Below are 14,042 nucleotides of genomic sequence, written 5' to 3' on the forward strand. Positions count from 1 at the left end.
GCCATATCTTTGCCAAAACTAATCCGAATATTGAACTGAATACCTCAAATGATTTGTGGAACCATTCTTCATTGATCTGCAAGAAAATCTTGGAACGATATTTTTTGAGTGTCCCCTTAAAACTGTTATGCGGTCATAACTCCGAAATCATTTGTCCCTCCAAATACTTTCAAAAATAGTCGCGTTTAACGTTTTATTTAATAACTTTTACTATTTATTGTAATGCATACATTCATTTTGCTTTACTTACATAATACGTTGTAATATTTAATATTAAAATATTTTATTTGAGCTTATAAATTATTAACACTATGCACGGGAAATTAGTCACTATGTGTGCCATTTTAGGGTTGCGTGGCGTTCTTTACAATTCAGATTACAAACCCGGTTTGGCGGGATTGGATGCATTTGGCTGAGATTTACAAAGCACAGTCCACTAATCTTGGGAAAATGGAGTGATTTTTGGGGAACTTGGGGTGCTCTTTGGGAGAAGGTAAGGAAATGCTCACTTCTATGAGTGGGGTCAGGGGTGGTGTGTTCTATACAGTTTCAAATTGCCTACAGAAACACTTAAGACTAAAACTAATAGTCATATTTCGGTTTATCAAATAACATTAAAAATTTTGGTACAGTCATCGGCAATGTATATATCGATACCACTAATTGCAGTTGCATTAAAATCTAAGTATCTGCGAACCAAACGCAGTCGTTCGGCTGCCCCTATTGCCTATTTACAAGATCCTCCTCAACTCAGCTTCGTTTTTGATTATATACCTTTCAATACTTAAATTAAATAAAGATTCACTGTAATGTACTGTTTAACGTATTGCCTCAAATGCTTTGTAAGCTTGTCATATTCAAATAGCGAACTAAAGGTAACCACAAAATATATAATCCGGATTAGGAACTAAAAGCACCAGCAAAATATACACAACTCATTGCCTAAATTAGGGGAAGAACTAATACTACCAAATAAAAGCGGGTCGATAAACGAAAAAACAAACTAGGGTACTGTATTGCATTCGAGTTCACATTTACACTCAGGTCCGCAGCGGGGCCAGGGCTCCGCTGGACTGAGGCGCCTTCATCTGAGCCTGGAGGTGGCGCTTGACTCGGAAGCGCTTCAGCTTGCGCCTGGCCAGGAAAATGTCCGGTTTAAAGCTGAGGTCGCGGCAGCCCACCTGGTGCGGCGGCAGGTCCTGGCTCGGCTCGAGGGCCGGGAAGTACAGTGGTGGATTGGCGTTGGCAGCCGCGCCGGTTGCCCAATCCGGCCACAAGTTTCAATCTTGTCCAGAGCTCCCGTTAGACTGCGCCACCGGCGGCGGTCCGCTCGCCCCCAATTCCCGTCTCTGTTCCAGCGACAGAGGCAGCCCGGAGCCCGGGAAGTCGTCGTCCAGCGAGGAGGACTGCTTGGAGCCCACCGACTTGCAGTCCTCGTCCATGGTGACACCCAGGTGATGCATGGCGGCCGCCGCATGGTGTCGTTCCGCCGGCGGCAGCAGGTTCAGCATGCTAAGCGGTAGCCCGGGGAAGCCACCGGCAAAGTCGGGGTAGAAGCCCTGCGGGTTGAAGGGGTTGAATAGGGCGTTCGGGCCGCCTAGCAGGTCGGGCTCCGAGCTCCCACTTCGAGGTCCGCCCGGCGGTCCCAAAGGCAAGCCCAGCTCCAAGTCGAGGGAGCCCAGTGGCCCCATTTCGCCATGATGGGGTCCGTTTCCGGAGTTTGGACCGCCTGAAGAAGAGTTGCCCGAGCCACCGGAGTTGTTGTGGCTGCCAGAGGAGCTCTTATCCTTGTCCTTCTCCTTGCGCTCCTTGCTCTTCTCGCTCTTGCTGGAGCTGCTGCCGCCACTGCCGCTGCCCCCACCCCCGCTGATGCCCATCTGGAGCATCTCAATTGGCGGTCCGCTGATGCAGTCCTTGCGCAGTTGCTCCAGCTTAAGACTCTTGCCGTACTTCCCCCGCACGTACATCAGAAGCGAGTTGTAGGGGATTCCGAAGATGCGCGAGGCCTGCGACGTGGTCATCTTCTTGTTCCACACATGCTGGAGCGCTTCCGTCAGCTCTGTGTTCGTCCAGGAGCGGGGGGGACCCCCTCGAGGCGCAGAGTGCTGTCCCTTGGGTCGGGGCACTGCAAGAGAAGAAAGGAAATGTATGGATTAGGTCGGACCACCACAATGCTTGCAGAACACGAGCTTATCGCAGCGCTTATATCTGCTAATGTTTCAATCTCCTGCCTGGCCCCATATGCCGGCTAGGTTTTCTGAAATTTGCTGAAAAGTCACCTATTGTCTGGCATCGGGATCTGGAGGAGATCGCGGCCGTACACACCCAGCTGCGATTCTTTGTGTGGCAGCTAGTCTGGAGGAGGAGCGCTGTGGTGGTTCTCTCCTCCAGTGCGGCCAGGCTCTCCTCTGTATGCAAATTACGAGTTCGCAGCGTCACATGCGCCGCTAAAACTTAATTTAGATCCTCAGATACCGGCTGGCACCGGCACAGAGCGCCACAAAGCCACAGGTTCCTTTCTTCACCACTTGGGGAGGAGGGCTGCAGGAATTGAAGGCAAACGTGTGGCAGATCCTCCGGCTTACACTGGCTCGCCGCTTTGGCTTGGCTGATCATATGAATTTTTCCCTGAATTGTCTGCAGTTGCACGGGGTCACAAACGGGGTCTGACCCTTCGATTCCAGGGAAGACGACAGGGCAACAAAATAGCTCGCTCCGGCTTTGTATTCACATATAGCCTGGCCCGTCTAATGAAGTTCCCGGCCGAAGACAAGCCAGTGCTTTCACATAAACGAAATTTGAATTTGCTACAAATCGCAAATCACGTTTCACAGACAAAACAGACACAGCAGAGAGCAAAACAATCGCCGTAGCCGAATGAACAAATGAATGTGAACAAATCAGTTAATCACACCCACACGACCCAAGGATCCATGGAGGTATCGAGGGTATCGGAGAGCTTCCCCAGCTGCTGCTGATTGGTATCAGTTGCGAAACGGGTTTCTGCAGATTTGCAATAAAAAGAATATCGTGCTATACGCCAGATTTGCTTGCGTTTTATTTGCCGGCGTACTTTGTTGTAATTGTGCTTGTAATTTCGGCATCATTCCGGTGCGCCGGGCGATAGGGATCGGATAACATCTGCCAGAAACTCTCCTTGATATACTCTCGTCCAATGTCTCGAACATATGATCACGACTTCAATCGGCCGGTTCTTGAGAGGCGGAAAATGAAGCAATTAACTTGCGCTGGGGCCAATCCAGTGAGAGTATAGTCCCCGAATAACTCGAATGCCTCGGCCTACATAGCTTCGGCCGCAAACCGAAAACTGTTAATAGGCCAGCACTTAACCCGTCAGCGCCGTTCGACTGTCAAGTGAACTGTCAAAGCAAAGAGCTCACATGAGGATTAAAAATATGTTTATCCAGTCACTCCGTCCTCCGTCCTCCATCCTCTGTCTCTGGCTGTGGGTATAATTGATTTCCGAACCACACTTCTACGAAACGTGAAATGGTTATTATGATTTGCCCGCTCTCTGGCCAGGCACAAAAAATTCATTACCTCTCTGAGGTTTCACTTGCATCACATCTCTTGCAGGTGAGCCAGTGGTGGAAGAGTGGTGGAAGCGGCGCTACTTCCTCGACTCGCCTTTTCCATTTGTCAATCAGAAAAAACGACGTTTACGTTTGCGTTGCATTTGCGTTTGCGTTTGCGATATGCATAGGTGCACATGTTGCCCCATTGAAGAAACCAATGAGAAACACAAACAAACCGTTTCTGGAGCGATTCCGCGATTGCTGCGATCGGGGCACAGGCACAGGGACAGGGACAGGCACAGGAAAACCGCAGAAACAAATTTGCCGCCTCACATGATCGCTCGAGTGATCAGTGATCGCATCTGGAACGGTTTCGGATCGAGAGAGTGGTCCTAAAGAGGGTTTCCCCCAAACCGTTTCGTAACTCAGATACCGATCGGCGATCGAATCTAATCAGCTACAGATTAGCCCCGCCACTTGCACAACTCTGGCTGTGACCCTTTCTATTTGCTCTTCAATTGCCCACACAATCGATTCGAACCCGAACCCGAAGCCCAAAGACGCAGAGACGTGAGCAAAAGCGCAGCAGATCGGAGGCAGGAGGTGCAAAGGTGGAGATCAATCAGTCAGGTGTGAAGTATTGCAGCCAGGCACGGAACCTAACGCTCGAGTGCTCCAACGTGATCGACGCCAATCAAGACCAAGTGATTTTGAACCTTCTTTCCTCCTGCCTCTTCTTAGGGGTTTGCAGCAATAGCAGCAGCTCTGGGGTTAATTAGTTGTTTGCTCGGCTCGGCGAAAGTTAGTTCTGGTACAATTTTGATTCGGGTGCTTTGTACTTACTTTTCTTCTTGAGGAACGGCGGTGGTCCTCCCGGCATTTCCCGCGGATCGCTCATTTCCATCAGCGGATTGTAGAGCTTGCCAGGATCGATTCCGGGCGGGAACAGTCCGAGTGGGGAGTCCAGGCCGAACACTGCAATGGAAAATAGAAATTAAATTAGTTGCGGCACACGATTCAGATTTATATTTTCAACTGCACTCGTCTTATACAATCCCCAAGTCGAGTGCAAGTCGACTGCAAACCCATTTTCCAGCTCACTGAAAATGATTAGCCGGAGAGACAATCGTCCCGGATAGTAAACAATAGCACGTCGTTATTTCATTAATATTTTCCGCATGGAGAGCACTCCTTCACATGAGTGAAACAATTGGAGCGCTGATGAGGAGGGCTGAAGGACCCAGCAGCACGATTCGAAGGACTGAAGAGGCAACGCATAATATTGACATTGTGCTGAATGATTTCATAAGTCGCGCCGCGGATTCCCAGATGCAAACAGGCAGACAGACGGGCTCAGACAATGCTCAAGCATGTGAAGAAGGGACGCAGCAGTATCTGTGTCCGTATCTGTATCTGTGTCTCGAGGATGTGTTGTAGCTACAGCATAATGACACAAATAACGAGCGCACATTGTTTGCCTCTGTGTGTTCTGAAGTAGACATTACAACACGCGGCGTATACGTAATGTGCTTTTCTTTTTATTTCTATTTTTTGTACCCTCTTCTTTTGACGGCGCCCGAAATTAGTGGGTTTCCTTTCAGACTCTTGAAGGGTTCTCCTGCTTGGTCTCGGTCTTCAGCAGATAGGTAGACTCCCCCACCCGTCCCCAACCACATGTCACAAGCTATTAGTTCAATGATTTTCACGCCGAAATGTTTCAGCCGAAAAAATAAATCACATTCTTCAAACGAGGACAAACGGCGGCAAATCCCTGGCTCTGTCTGCAAGGCTCATAGCCAAGAAGGAAGTTCTTTAAGTCATTGACTGTCTCGTTGGGTAGTATGGACCCTGCGAGTGCCTCGCTCTATCCAACAAATAGTCTTTAGCTGCGGTATTCGCAGGGTAACGCCTAGTCCGCAAGGCCCGTATCATCTCGTTATTCGCTGTACCTTGGCAAATCCTTGGCGGAATCCTTCATTGCCTGCAGCCTGTTTATGCAGTAGTTAGCGACTCTCCTACCGCTGATATGTTCTGTGAAATTTTTGTCGCATTAAAAGGTATTGCGCTTCCTGCCCGCCTCCCACCACCACACGGGTATTTTCGTACAATTTTTCATATTTTTGTGCCTTAATTTATTTTATATCCTGTGTGCGCGCCCCACCCACCCAGGTGAAGGTCCTGGGCCCTGGCTGCGGCTCCGGTTTCGCTTCTGGCTGTGCAGTTTGGGTCTCCCCAAACGGATATTATTAATATGAATATCGCGCGACTTATGTGCAAAAAGTTGTGTGCAAGGAACAGTCCTCAGTCGCTTCGGTCGCTTCAGTCGCCGCCGCCTTCCTATTTTTATTTATGCCGCCCGGAGACGGTGCCAAAGTTGTTTGCCAAAAGGTTTAAGTTGTGCGCTCTTTGGCATACTTTAAACACAACACATGGCTGTGGGGGAGGGACGATATGGGGTGGGTGGAAGCGGCTTGGCAGCCAGGCAACTTAAAAGTCATTTCGCTAAACGTCTGCTGACAGTTTGCCGACTCAACCCGCTCCGAAAACTTCTCCTCACATGTTCGAATAGACACAACATAAATTTCTTGCGCTTTCTGCACGCAATGTCGGAAGCAACCCCGCCCAACCTTTCCACCGACCTTTGCACCTCAATTTGTGTTTGCGTTTATTTCGCCTGACTCCGAGTGACATGAATATAAAAAATCATATAAAGCGCAATTGAATTTGCTCCGGCTGCAGTCCCAGGCGCAGATCCAACCGCAAAACAGCGACTACGACTGCGACTCCGTTTCTGTGGGGAACGGACTGTCAAATTATTAGGAGCCCATTGCATTGCCATATTTCTTATGGGCTGTCAGCAGCGTAAACTTTTATGACTTAATTATTGTATTTTTAGGAAACGAGTGCAGGGGATTGCCAGGTGAGCTCCAAAGAGACTAGCGGGTCGGAGGAGCCATAATATGCTTAGGGGCTTTGCGACAGCTTTCCCGGCTGCCAAGCGCCAGAGCACTTCTCCAAGGATTCTCGCCACTTGACGACGCGTTGATGGGGCTTAGGGGACCACATGTTGCATTTCCGAGTGGCGAAGGGGACACGCAAATATGTCTGCGAAATTGCGGAGAGCTGACGACGACCCTTTTACACGAAAGTGGGCTTGTTTATTGAGGACTTCCGCTGGAAGTAAGAGGTCACCAGGCCCCAGCAGACAGACAGAAAAAGGATATGATTTAGGGGGTACTTACTGTGAGGCGGCGTCAGCGTCATCGCCGAGGACATGCCAGGAAAGGGCAGCGGTGAAGGCGGATGAGGTGGTCCATCCGGCGGATTGAAGTGCCCCGGCAGACTCATGGGCGATGTGGGGGCGAAGTCCTTGCCGAAGTCCTTGCCCAGCTCCTTGCTCAGCCGGTTCATGCTCTCCTCGAGTCTCTCGTGCGGCGCCTGTCCAGGACATCCGCCACTTGCTGGGCCGGAGTTGTGGCCCGATGGTCCTCCTCCATTGGGTCCTCCGAACGGGGACATACCCATGGGCCCCAGCAAGTTGCTGGCGAATGCGTTGTGGTCGCGAGGATCGCGGGGGTCCCGTGGCTCTCTCTGGTGCATCGCGGCTGCTGCAGCGGCCGCGGCCAGGGACATCTCCATCTGGTGCTCCATGTGGTGGAAGGGATGGTCGCCAGCCGCGGCTGCTGCTGCAGCGGCGGCGGCGGCGTGCATCTGCGCCTCCAAGGCTTCCATGTGGCAGGGCGGACTGTCCGGAAGTCCGGGTGGCCGCATTCCCGGAGGGGGGAAGTTTAACAGGCCGTTATTGTTGCATCCCGATCCTGGTCCACTGGTCGTATTTTGGCCGCCGTTCGGATTGGCGTTCAGTTGGCGGATGTCCTTCAGCGACAGCATAATGCGCTGGTTATTGTCCTGCAGCTTGCTGCTGTTGTTGTTGTTTGACTCGCAGTCGGACGAGGGGGCGGCCGTGGAGTAGCTGCTCCTGTCCTTCTTCTCCTTCTTGGTGGTGCAGAGGTCCTCTGGCCCGTCGCTGGGACAGGGCGAGGGGGTGGGCGACATGGCAGCCGCTGCATTGGCAGCAGCCGCGGCAGCCTGTCGCCTCAGCTCGTTGGTCGTGTGAATAAGCTCTTCAATGTCCTGTTCCTCCTCCTGCTCCTCCTTCGGATCATCTCGATCCTGCATTCCCTCCTCCTCCTCGTCGTCGTCAAGATCCAGTCGGTGGTGGCGACAATCATTCACATTTCGGGGCTGATCTGCGGACTTGTCCTTGACCTCTTCTTCGGAGGTGTCCGTCGCCGCAGAGTCGTTCCTTCGTGCATCGGTGTCCTGGTCCCCCTCGTCCTGATTGCTCTCCGTCCGTTCCAGCAGCTCATGCTTGATCACAGTCTGAAGCGATTCGGTCTCTGATTTGCTGGGGCCGAGGGCGAAGTCATGGGGCACGTCGCCGGATCGACGACGGGGTCGTGCTTGCTTTCGTCGGGGCATCGGAGAGCTGCCCCCCAACTCCTGGTCACTCTCCAGTTCCTGCTCCTGTTCCCTCTTGCGGCGCAGGCTCAGCAAGGTGGAGTGATGGCTGCCGAACATCCGAGCGGCGGAGGGCATCATCAGTTGCTTGCCAGCGGACGCTGCCGATGGGCGTACCATTGATGGGGGACCGTCGTCCTCGAAGCTGGAGGAGAGCATGGATGTGTCGAGCATGCCGAAGTCATCGGGCGAGGCGGCGGGGGTCGGTGTGTGCTCCGGCACGGAGCTCTCCACTAGACCGCGCACCTGAAGCGACTCCCCGGCCTGGATGAGCGTCTGGAGCCTCTGCTGGGGCACACTGATCTCACCGCGGTACATGAAGTCCACGATGGCCTGGACTACCCAGCCGCGGAAGTCCTTGAGCACGATCACGGGGTGCTTGCAGGGCGTCTCGGCGAACACCCGCTGGAAGAAGGGGGAGCAGGCCGAGAGCACCATCTTGTGGGCCCGGATGGAGGTCTCCGCGCACACCAGGGTCACGTCCACCAGAGTCTTGGTCTGCAGCAGGGCGTCGAAGGCGCGCAGAATGTGGTTCTGATGGTTGTTCCACCGCAGGCTGTAGTGGTCCTGCGGCCCGGAGCTGGCATGGGCCAAAGCCGCACCCGAGGAGGGTGGCGTGGTTGGTGGACTCTGTCGGCCACCGCTGGCCTCGGCCGTCTTCGTCTGGCTCATGTTGAGCGGCAGCGGGGGTGGCGTGGGTGGCGTTGTGGGTGGTGTGGAGTGCATAGGGGCGTGGTCACTGCCGGGGGTTTTGGCCAGGAGGGGCAAGGGCAGCGGCAGCGGCAGGTTGAGCGGCAACGGAAGCGGTAGTGGCAGCTGGATGGGCGGCGCCACCTGGCGGGCGAAGTCGGTCATGGGGAGCGACGTCAGTTGGCGGCGTTTAATCAGCTCCTGGTCGGCGTCCTTTAACATGCCCCGTTCCAGTCACGTGCAGCCAGTGGAGCGCTCTGTCTCTGCAAGAAATAATCCGAGTCGGGAGGAGCTGTTAGCAAAGCTTAAGGTTAATGTATTCGTATTCATGACATATGCTGTGCGGAGGCATATCTGCAGTGATAATATGTTAATGAGTGGCGGCATATATCATTTTTCCGACCGAGGAACCAGAAGCCAAACACAGCCAGGAGCTGAGCGGCTGAAAGCACAACAAAGCCAGGGAGCCGGCATGAAGGTGAGGCAATCACAGTTGCTACGTGTCGTGTCGCATATCCTTGAGGATATCACATGCAGATGTGTGATGTGTGATAATGGCTCATCTCAGCATGCGTCTGTCCCGGATTTTGTTGTGCTTTGTTTTATTTTTCATTTTATGCCGTGCCTCGACACAGATACACTGGAATCACCTCCGAATTCCCGAGTTGTCTACATAAACTCTGCTTTTGTTTTAAAATACTTTTTAATATACACTATAAGCATCAATTTTCCAAAATATATTCTCATGAAACCTGTCTATCCTTGCCAATCCTGTCATTTAAACATATAAATGTCGATCGATGCCTAAACAATCAGGAACGCATAGTTCTTTTGAATAAATTTAAATATTCCCCGAAAAGAAACATTAAAAGTACATGCAACATGAAGTGATACAGTGTATCTAATTAATTCAGTCGCTGTCTGGGGGCACCTCTTCTCAGTCCATCTGCGTGTGTGAATTTTTAAAGAAGTCACCAGCTGCCTGGCTGCCTTCGCCTAGGAAACTTCCAGAGCTTCCACCCACTTCCCGGGGCAAAATTAAAAAACTTTACTAGCAGCGCGCAGCAAAACAAACATTTTTATTTGAGGTAGTTGCTGCATCCCGGGCTGGCTTGGGATCGGGATTGGGAACTTGGGCTGGAAACCGCATATTAACACATGCTTCTCTGCGCCCGGGCTGGCAGGACCGAACCCAGAGCCAAGGATAACCACGCTTGAATGCAACAATGTGCAATTAGCAGAGCAGTTCGGGTCTTGGTTTCTCGGTGGGTCCAAGGACTTGCTCCTTTTTTCACGCCCGTAACTCATTTGCGGTCTGCGGCAGCTGAGACAACATTTTTATTTATTTGCTTTGCTTTAGAGTGGCGACAGGTAGAAGCAAGTTAGTGGAACGCCAAACGCAGGAGGAAACTGTCAAGTTTTTTAATTAATTGCAAAGTAAGTCAGTGGCAGGTGGCCCAGGCCTTTCAAACATCTCCATTTATCTCGATCGGATGTCTCCCATTTTACATACCATTTAAATTTCCCGGTTTGGCTCGAAAAGAAAAATCAATCTTAAATTCCCGGATCTTGTCAGTAATTCACTTACTCTGCCTAGTTGGGGGCTCACTCCAAGGACACTTGGCAAGGACACTATTCACTGAAAAATGTTTACGGATTCGATTCGTGTTTATTTTACGCGCTCGGACGATCGCAACACGCTTCTGTCGAGGGCTTGCTGCAAACTAAACTATGCAAATAAATGCACCTATGAGCATGCCCTCGCAACACACACCCCGCACACATGCAACCCTCAACACGCCGCACCACCACATGCCGCCGAGGGGTGCATGTGTGTGTGAGGGGTGGAGTGTGAGGGGAAGGATCGCCCGAGCTGTCTCGCTCCTGGCAGGCCGAAGGATTTCCATAGCCCCGGCCTTGCAGGTGATAATCAGGTGCGTGATCGTCTATGTTTACAGACACACACTCGCAAAGGACACTGATGCAAAAGTACAGGTAGATGCGGCCAGGTATTCTTCTCTAAATGGCCGCTGACAGGTCAATTTGCGGCCGATTTGCTTGTTTATTTGGACACGCCGATCCTTTAATTTGGTCCTGGCAATTTTCGCGGAACTCAGGCTGCGATTCATTCGAAATGCATTGCAAATGTTTGTTTATGATAGGCGCGACACCCAAAATACTCAAATTGTTCATGTCTTTCGATCAGCCAGTTCAGGATTTCGAAAGGGATTTCGCGAACAAGAGTTTGTAATTTAAATTGTATCTAGCAGATAGATTAGATACGAACGGTTAATTATTTCAAAATGTCAAATTCAGCTCAAAAAAACGTTTAAAAAGATTAGAAAAATAGTATCTTCAGGAGACATTCTTCAGATTTACTTATGATTAAAGTCAAAACTATCTCACTGATCTGAAATCTCTTTTGTTAAATTCACTTTATAATTTGTTGGACATACTTTTCCAATCGGATCTTTATTAAATTGAACTTGGCGGCGGCGTTATAGACCTCTTTGGCTCATCATCTCGGTATCGGTTAACGGGTAAAGCGGATTGGCTAACGGGTAAAGCTCAAATCGAACCGTATGTGGCTCGCCGTGTGGTTCGCGTATGTTTCGAACCGTTCAAACGTCACGAAGCGACTAATTCAAATGATGTTTCGGCCGGGTCGAAAAAACACAGCAACTGCGACGCAGCCAACGGTGGCAGCAGCGGCGACGGCGGCGGCAGCGACGGCACACACGCGCTGCTCCCCACCGCCACCACCACCCCCAGTTGCCACGCCCCTGGCCCGCAATCAGCCCACGTACGCGCACACGTATGAGCGGTGGCAGCGAGACAGGAGCACATGAGGATGCTACGCCCGTTCGGCAGGATGAAGTCCTCGTCGGGTTGGATCGGGTTCTGAAGCAGCGACAGTGACGTCGAAGTCGACGTCGACGCTGGCGTCAAAGCGGCTTCTTACTCCTTCATCATATAAACTATATATTTCCCTTATCACAACACAGGAGCCGGAGCGGGTGGTTGTGGGGTGGGTTATGGGCGATGGGGAACGATGTCCTCGCACGGCACGTACACCGAAAAAAATTTATTATGTATATGTGTATACGAAATACATTTGCATACACATGCGTAGCCGAACTCGAGGCCGAAGGACGAAGGACGAGCCGAAGTTGCAAAAAGAGCACGAAGAGCGCACTCCGCACACACTCACACGCACACCAACATCCCCCGCTCACACACAAACACACACACTCACCCATGTGGAGGCTCAGACTGCTCGTAAAGAGTAATAGCTACCACCAGACAAGAGTGTTGTTGTTTTTGGCTCACATGGAGTTCACTCACTCATCCAGCTTACATCGAGGAGCTCACAGTTGTCACACCAACTGCGCGTGAGTGTAACATTTTTTAACAGGACCAGGACCCCCAAAAACGCCAGCGCTAGATTCAAAGCTAACGCCGACGCTGACGTCGACGTCGATTGCTGCGCCGCGGCCACCGCCGATTCCGATTTCGACGTCGACGTCAACATATCCCTTTTTTGCTTATGGAAATTCGAAATCTGCGAGTTGAGTTTTTCCCGTTTGGGGCGACTGGGGGAGAGCGAGAAAGCGGCGAACGAGAAGGCGACCAGTCCCGAAGAAAGAGGGAGAGCACGATACCTAAACAACGTACGTGGGGGTGTATCTGTGTGTGGGAGTGGGTGTGGGGGGCTGGCCTCCCACACATGCACACACAACTCTTTGCTCATCTGATGGGAAAGCCTTTCCAGCTTTTCCTGCCTTTCCAGTGCTGCCGCTGCCGCTGCCGCCGCGATGTTTCTGTCCCTGTCGCATGTGCCCGGCTTTTAATATGTTATCTATTTCGTTCCATGCATGCGGGGAGCTGGCTCTTTACATAGAGGGTCCTGGGCGGGTGGAGGACGGAGGCAGGACCTCGGCTCCGGCGTTGGCGCAGTGCCATGGAAAAAAATCATATACACAACATATTACACGCAGTACATACCCGTGTGTATGTGCATATGTCTCTCGCTCTGCCGGCATGTGTGCGAAAGAGAAATGGAAAACAAAAAATGTTTGTATGTAGTATACATCGCGGAGTTCGGAAAAACCAACCCCTGGCTGAACGCGATTTTCGTGGAAATCGGAATCGGAAAAGCGGCTGCGGGAAATGCCGAGCGGAAAAGCGGAAGGAGCTGCCCGGCACGGAAGGAGGGTGGATGAGTGTATGTCGACATGTGTGCCTGTGTGTGTGGGCCATATGAGCTCGATTTTGCAACATTTCGATTTGTTGGCGCAAATCCTCGCTCACCAATACTCGAGTACATAAGACAGGATACGGCACACAGGACTCGTACATACGTGTATATTCATACGCCCACATATGTGCACGGACGGATTAGTCGGGGTCGGACGAGTCGAAGCCAGGCATTGGTCGATGCCAAGGACCCTAACAGCTCAAAGGATATGGTGGCGGGAGTTTTACGTAGAAGGAGGACGGAGAAGAAATTGCATTTCATTGAAATGGAGGGACTACGAGGATCCTGTCTGGAGCTCTGCAATATTTGTTGCCCCATTTTCGCAGCCCATCTCGCCCTCCTTTCTTTTCAAATCGCTTTTCTCTTCAGTGGCTCATTTGCATTTTATTGTTTGTTGGCCGGCTCTTTCGGCCTCCACCGCTTTGTTTTTGCCATAAATTTTAATTGTCTTTCTTCGATTTCTGCTTTGCGCCGTTCCTTCAATCGGGGTGGTGGCGCCTTTTCCGACCAGCTCAGAGACTGGCTCACAATTGTTTCGTCCTTCTTAAAAGAAGTTTACGAAAAATATTAACGAGAGGGAAATGATAAAAATAGCTATTTTTGATCAGCATGTGCATATTCAATGAACCAAAAAGAGATCAGCGTAAGTAGGGTCGCATGTGTCAACCTTACCCCGATCGGAATCGCATCTGATCAATCAGGGAGGGTAAAAGGATATTCGGATGCGGATGAAATAATAAAAAACCAAACTGCACGCATGCGCGCATCGATTATGCAAATTCGAGGTATTCAACGCACGGAATACTGCGTTTTTCATATGCAAATGCGGTGCAGACAAAGGACAAATAAAGGATACGTTTACACATTTTTTACACCTCGCAACAATGGAGGGGGAGCAGTAAGACTCAAGGGGTGGCAGGATGCACCTCTTTTTTCCTTTTTTGCGTTCGCTCAAGGGGATTTATATGGAAATTATGCAAATTACAGCGCAACTATTTCGATTTTCGATTCGACTGAACAGAGTCCTGAATCGGTTG

General features: G+C 51.1%; 1 protein-coding gene across 1 annotated transcript; it reads right to left on the reverse strand.

Moving 5' to 3' along the window:
- Positions 1-1,137: 1,137 nt before the first annotated feature.
- LOC6494373 (protein jim lovell) lies at positions 1,138-11,452 on the reverse strand. The gene is made up of 4 exons (XM_032450931.2): positions 11,204-11,452; positions 6,779-9,010; positions 4,380-4,511; positions 1,138-2,125 (listed from the first exon to the last, which is right to left on the reverse strand). Exons 2-4 carry the CDS (start codon positions 8,967-8,969, stop codon positions 1,281-1,283), a joined length of 3,168 nt encoding a protein of 1,055 aa, XP_032306822.1. The 5' UTR covers positions 8,970-9,010; positions 11,204-11,452; the 3' UTR covers positions 1,138-1,280.
- Between the last annotated feature and the right edge of the window lie 2,590 nt (positions 11,453-14,042).

Source organism: Drosophila ananassae, chromosome 3L, assembly GCF_017639315.1.
Source record: "Drosophila ananassae strain 14024-0371.13 chromosome 3L, ASM1763931v2, whole genome shotgun sequence".
Classification (NCBI taxonomy): Eukaryota; Metazoa; Arthropoda; class Insecta; order Diptera; family Drosophilidae; genus Drosophila; species Drosophila ananassae.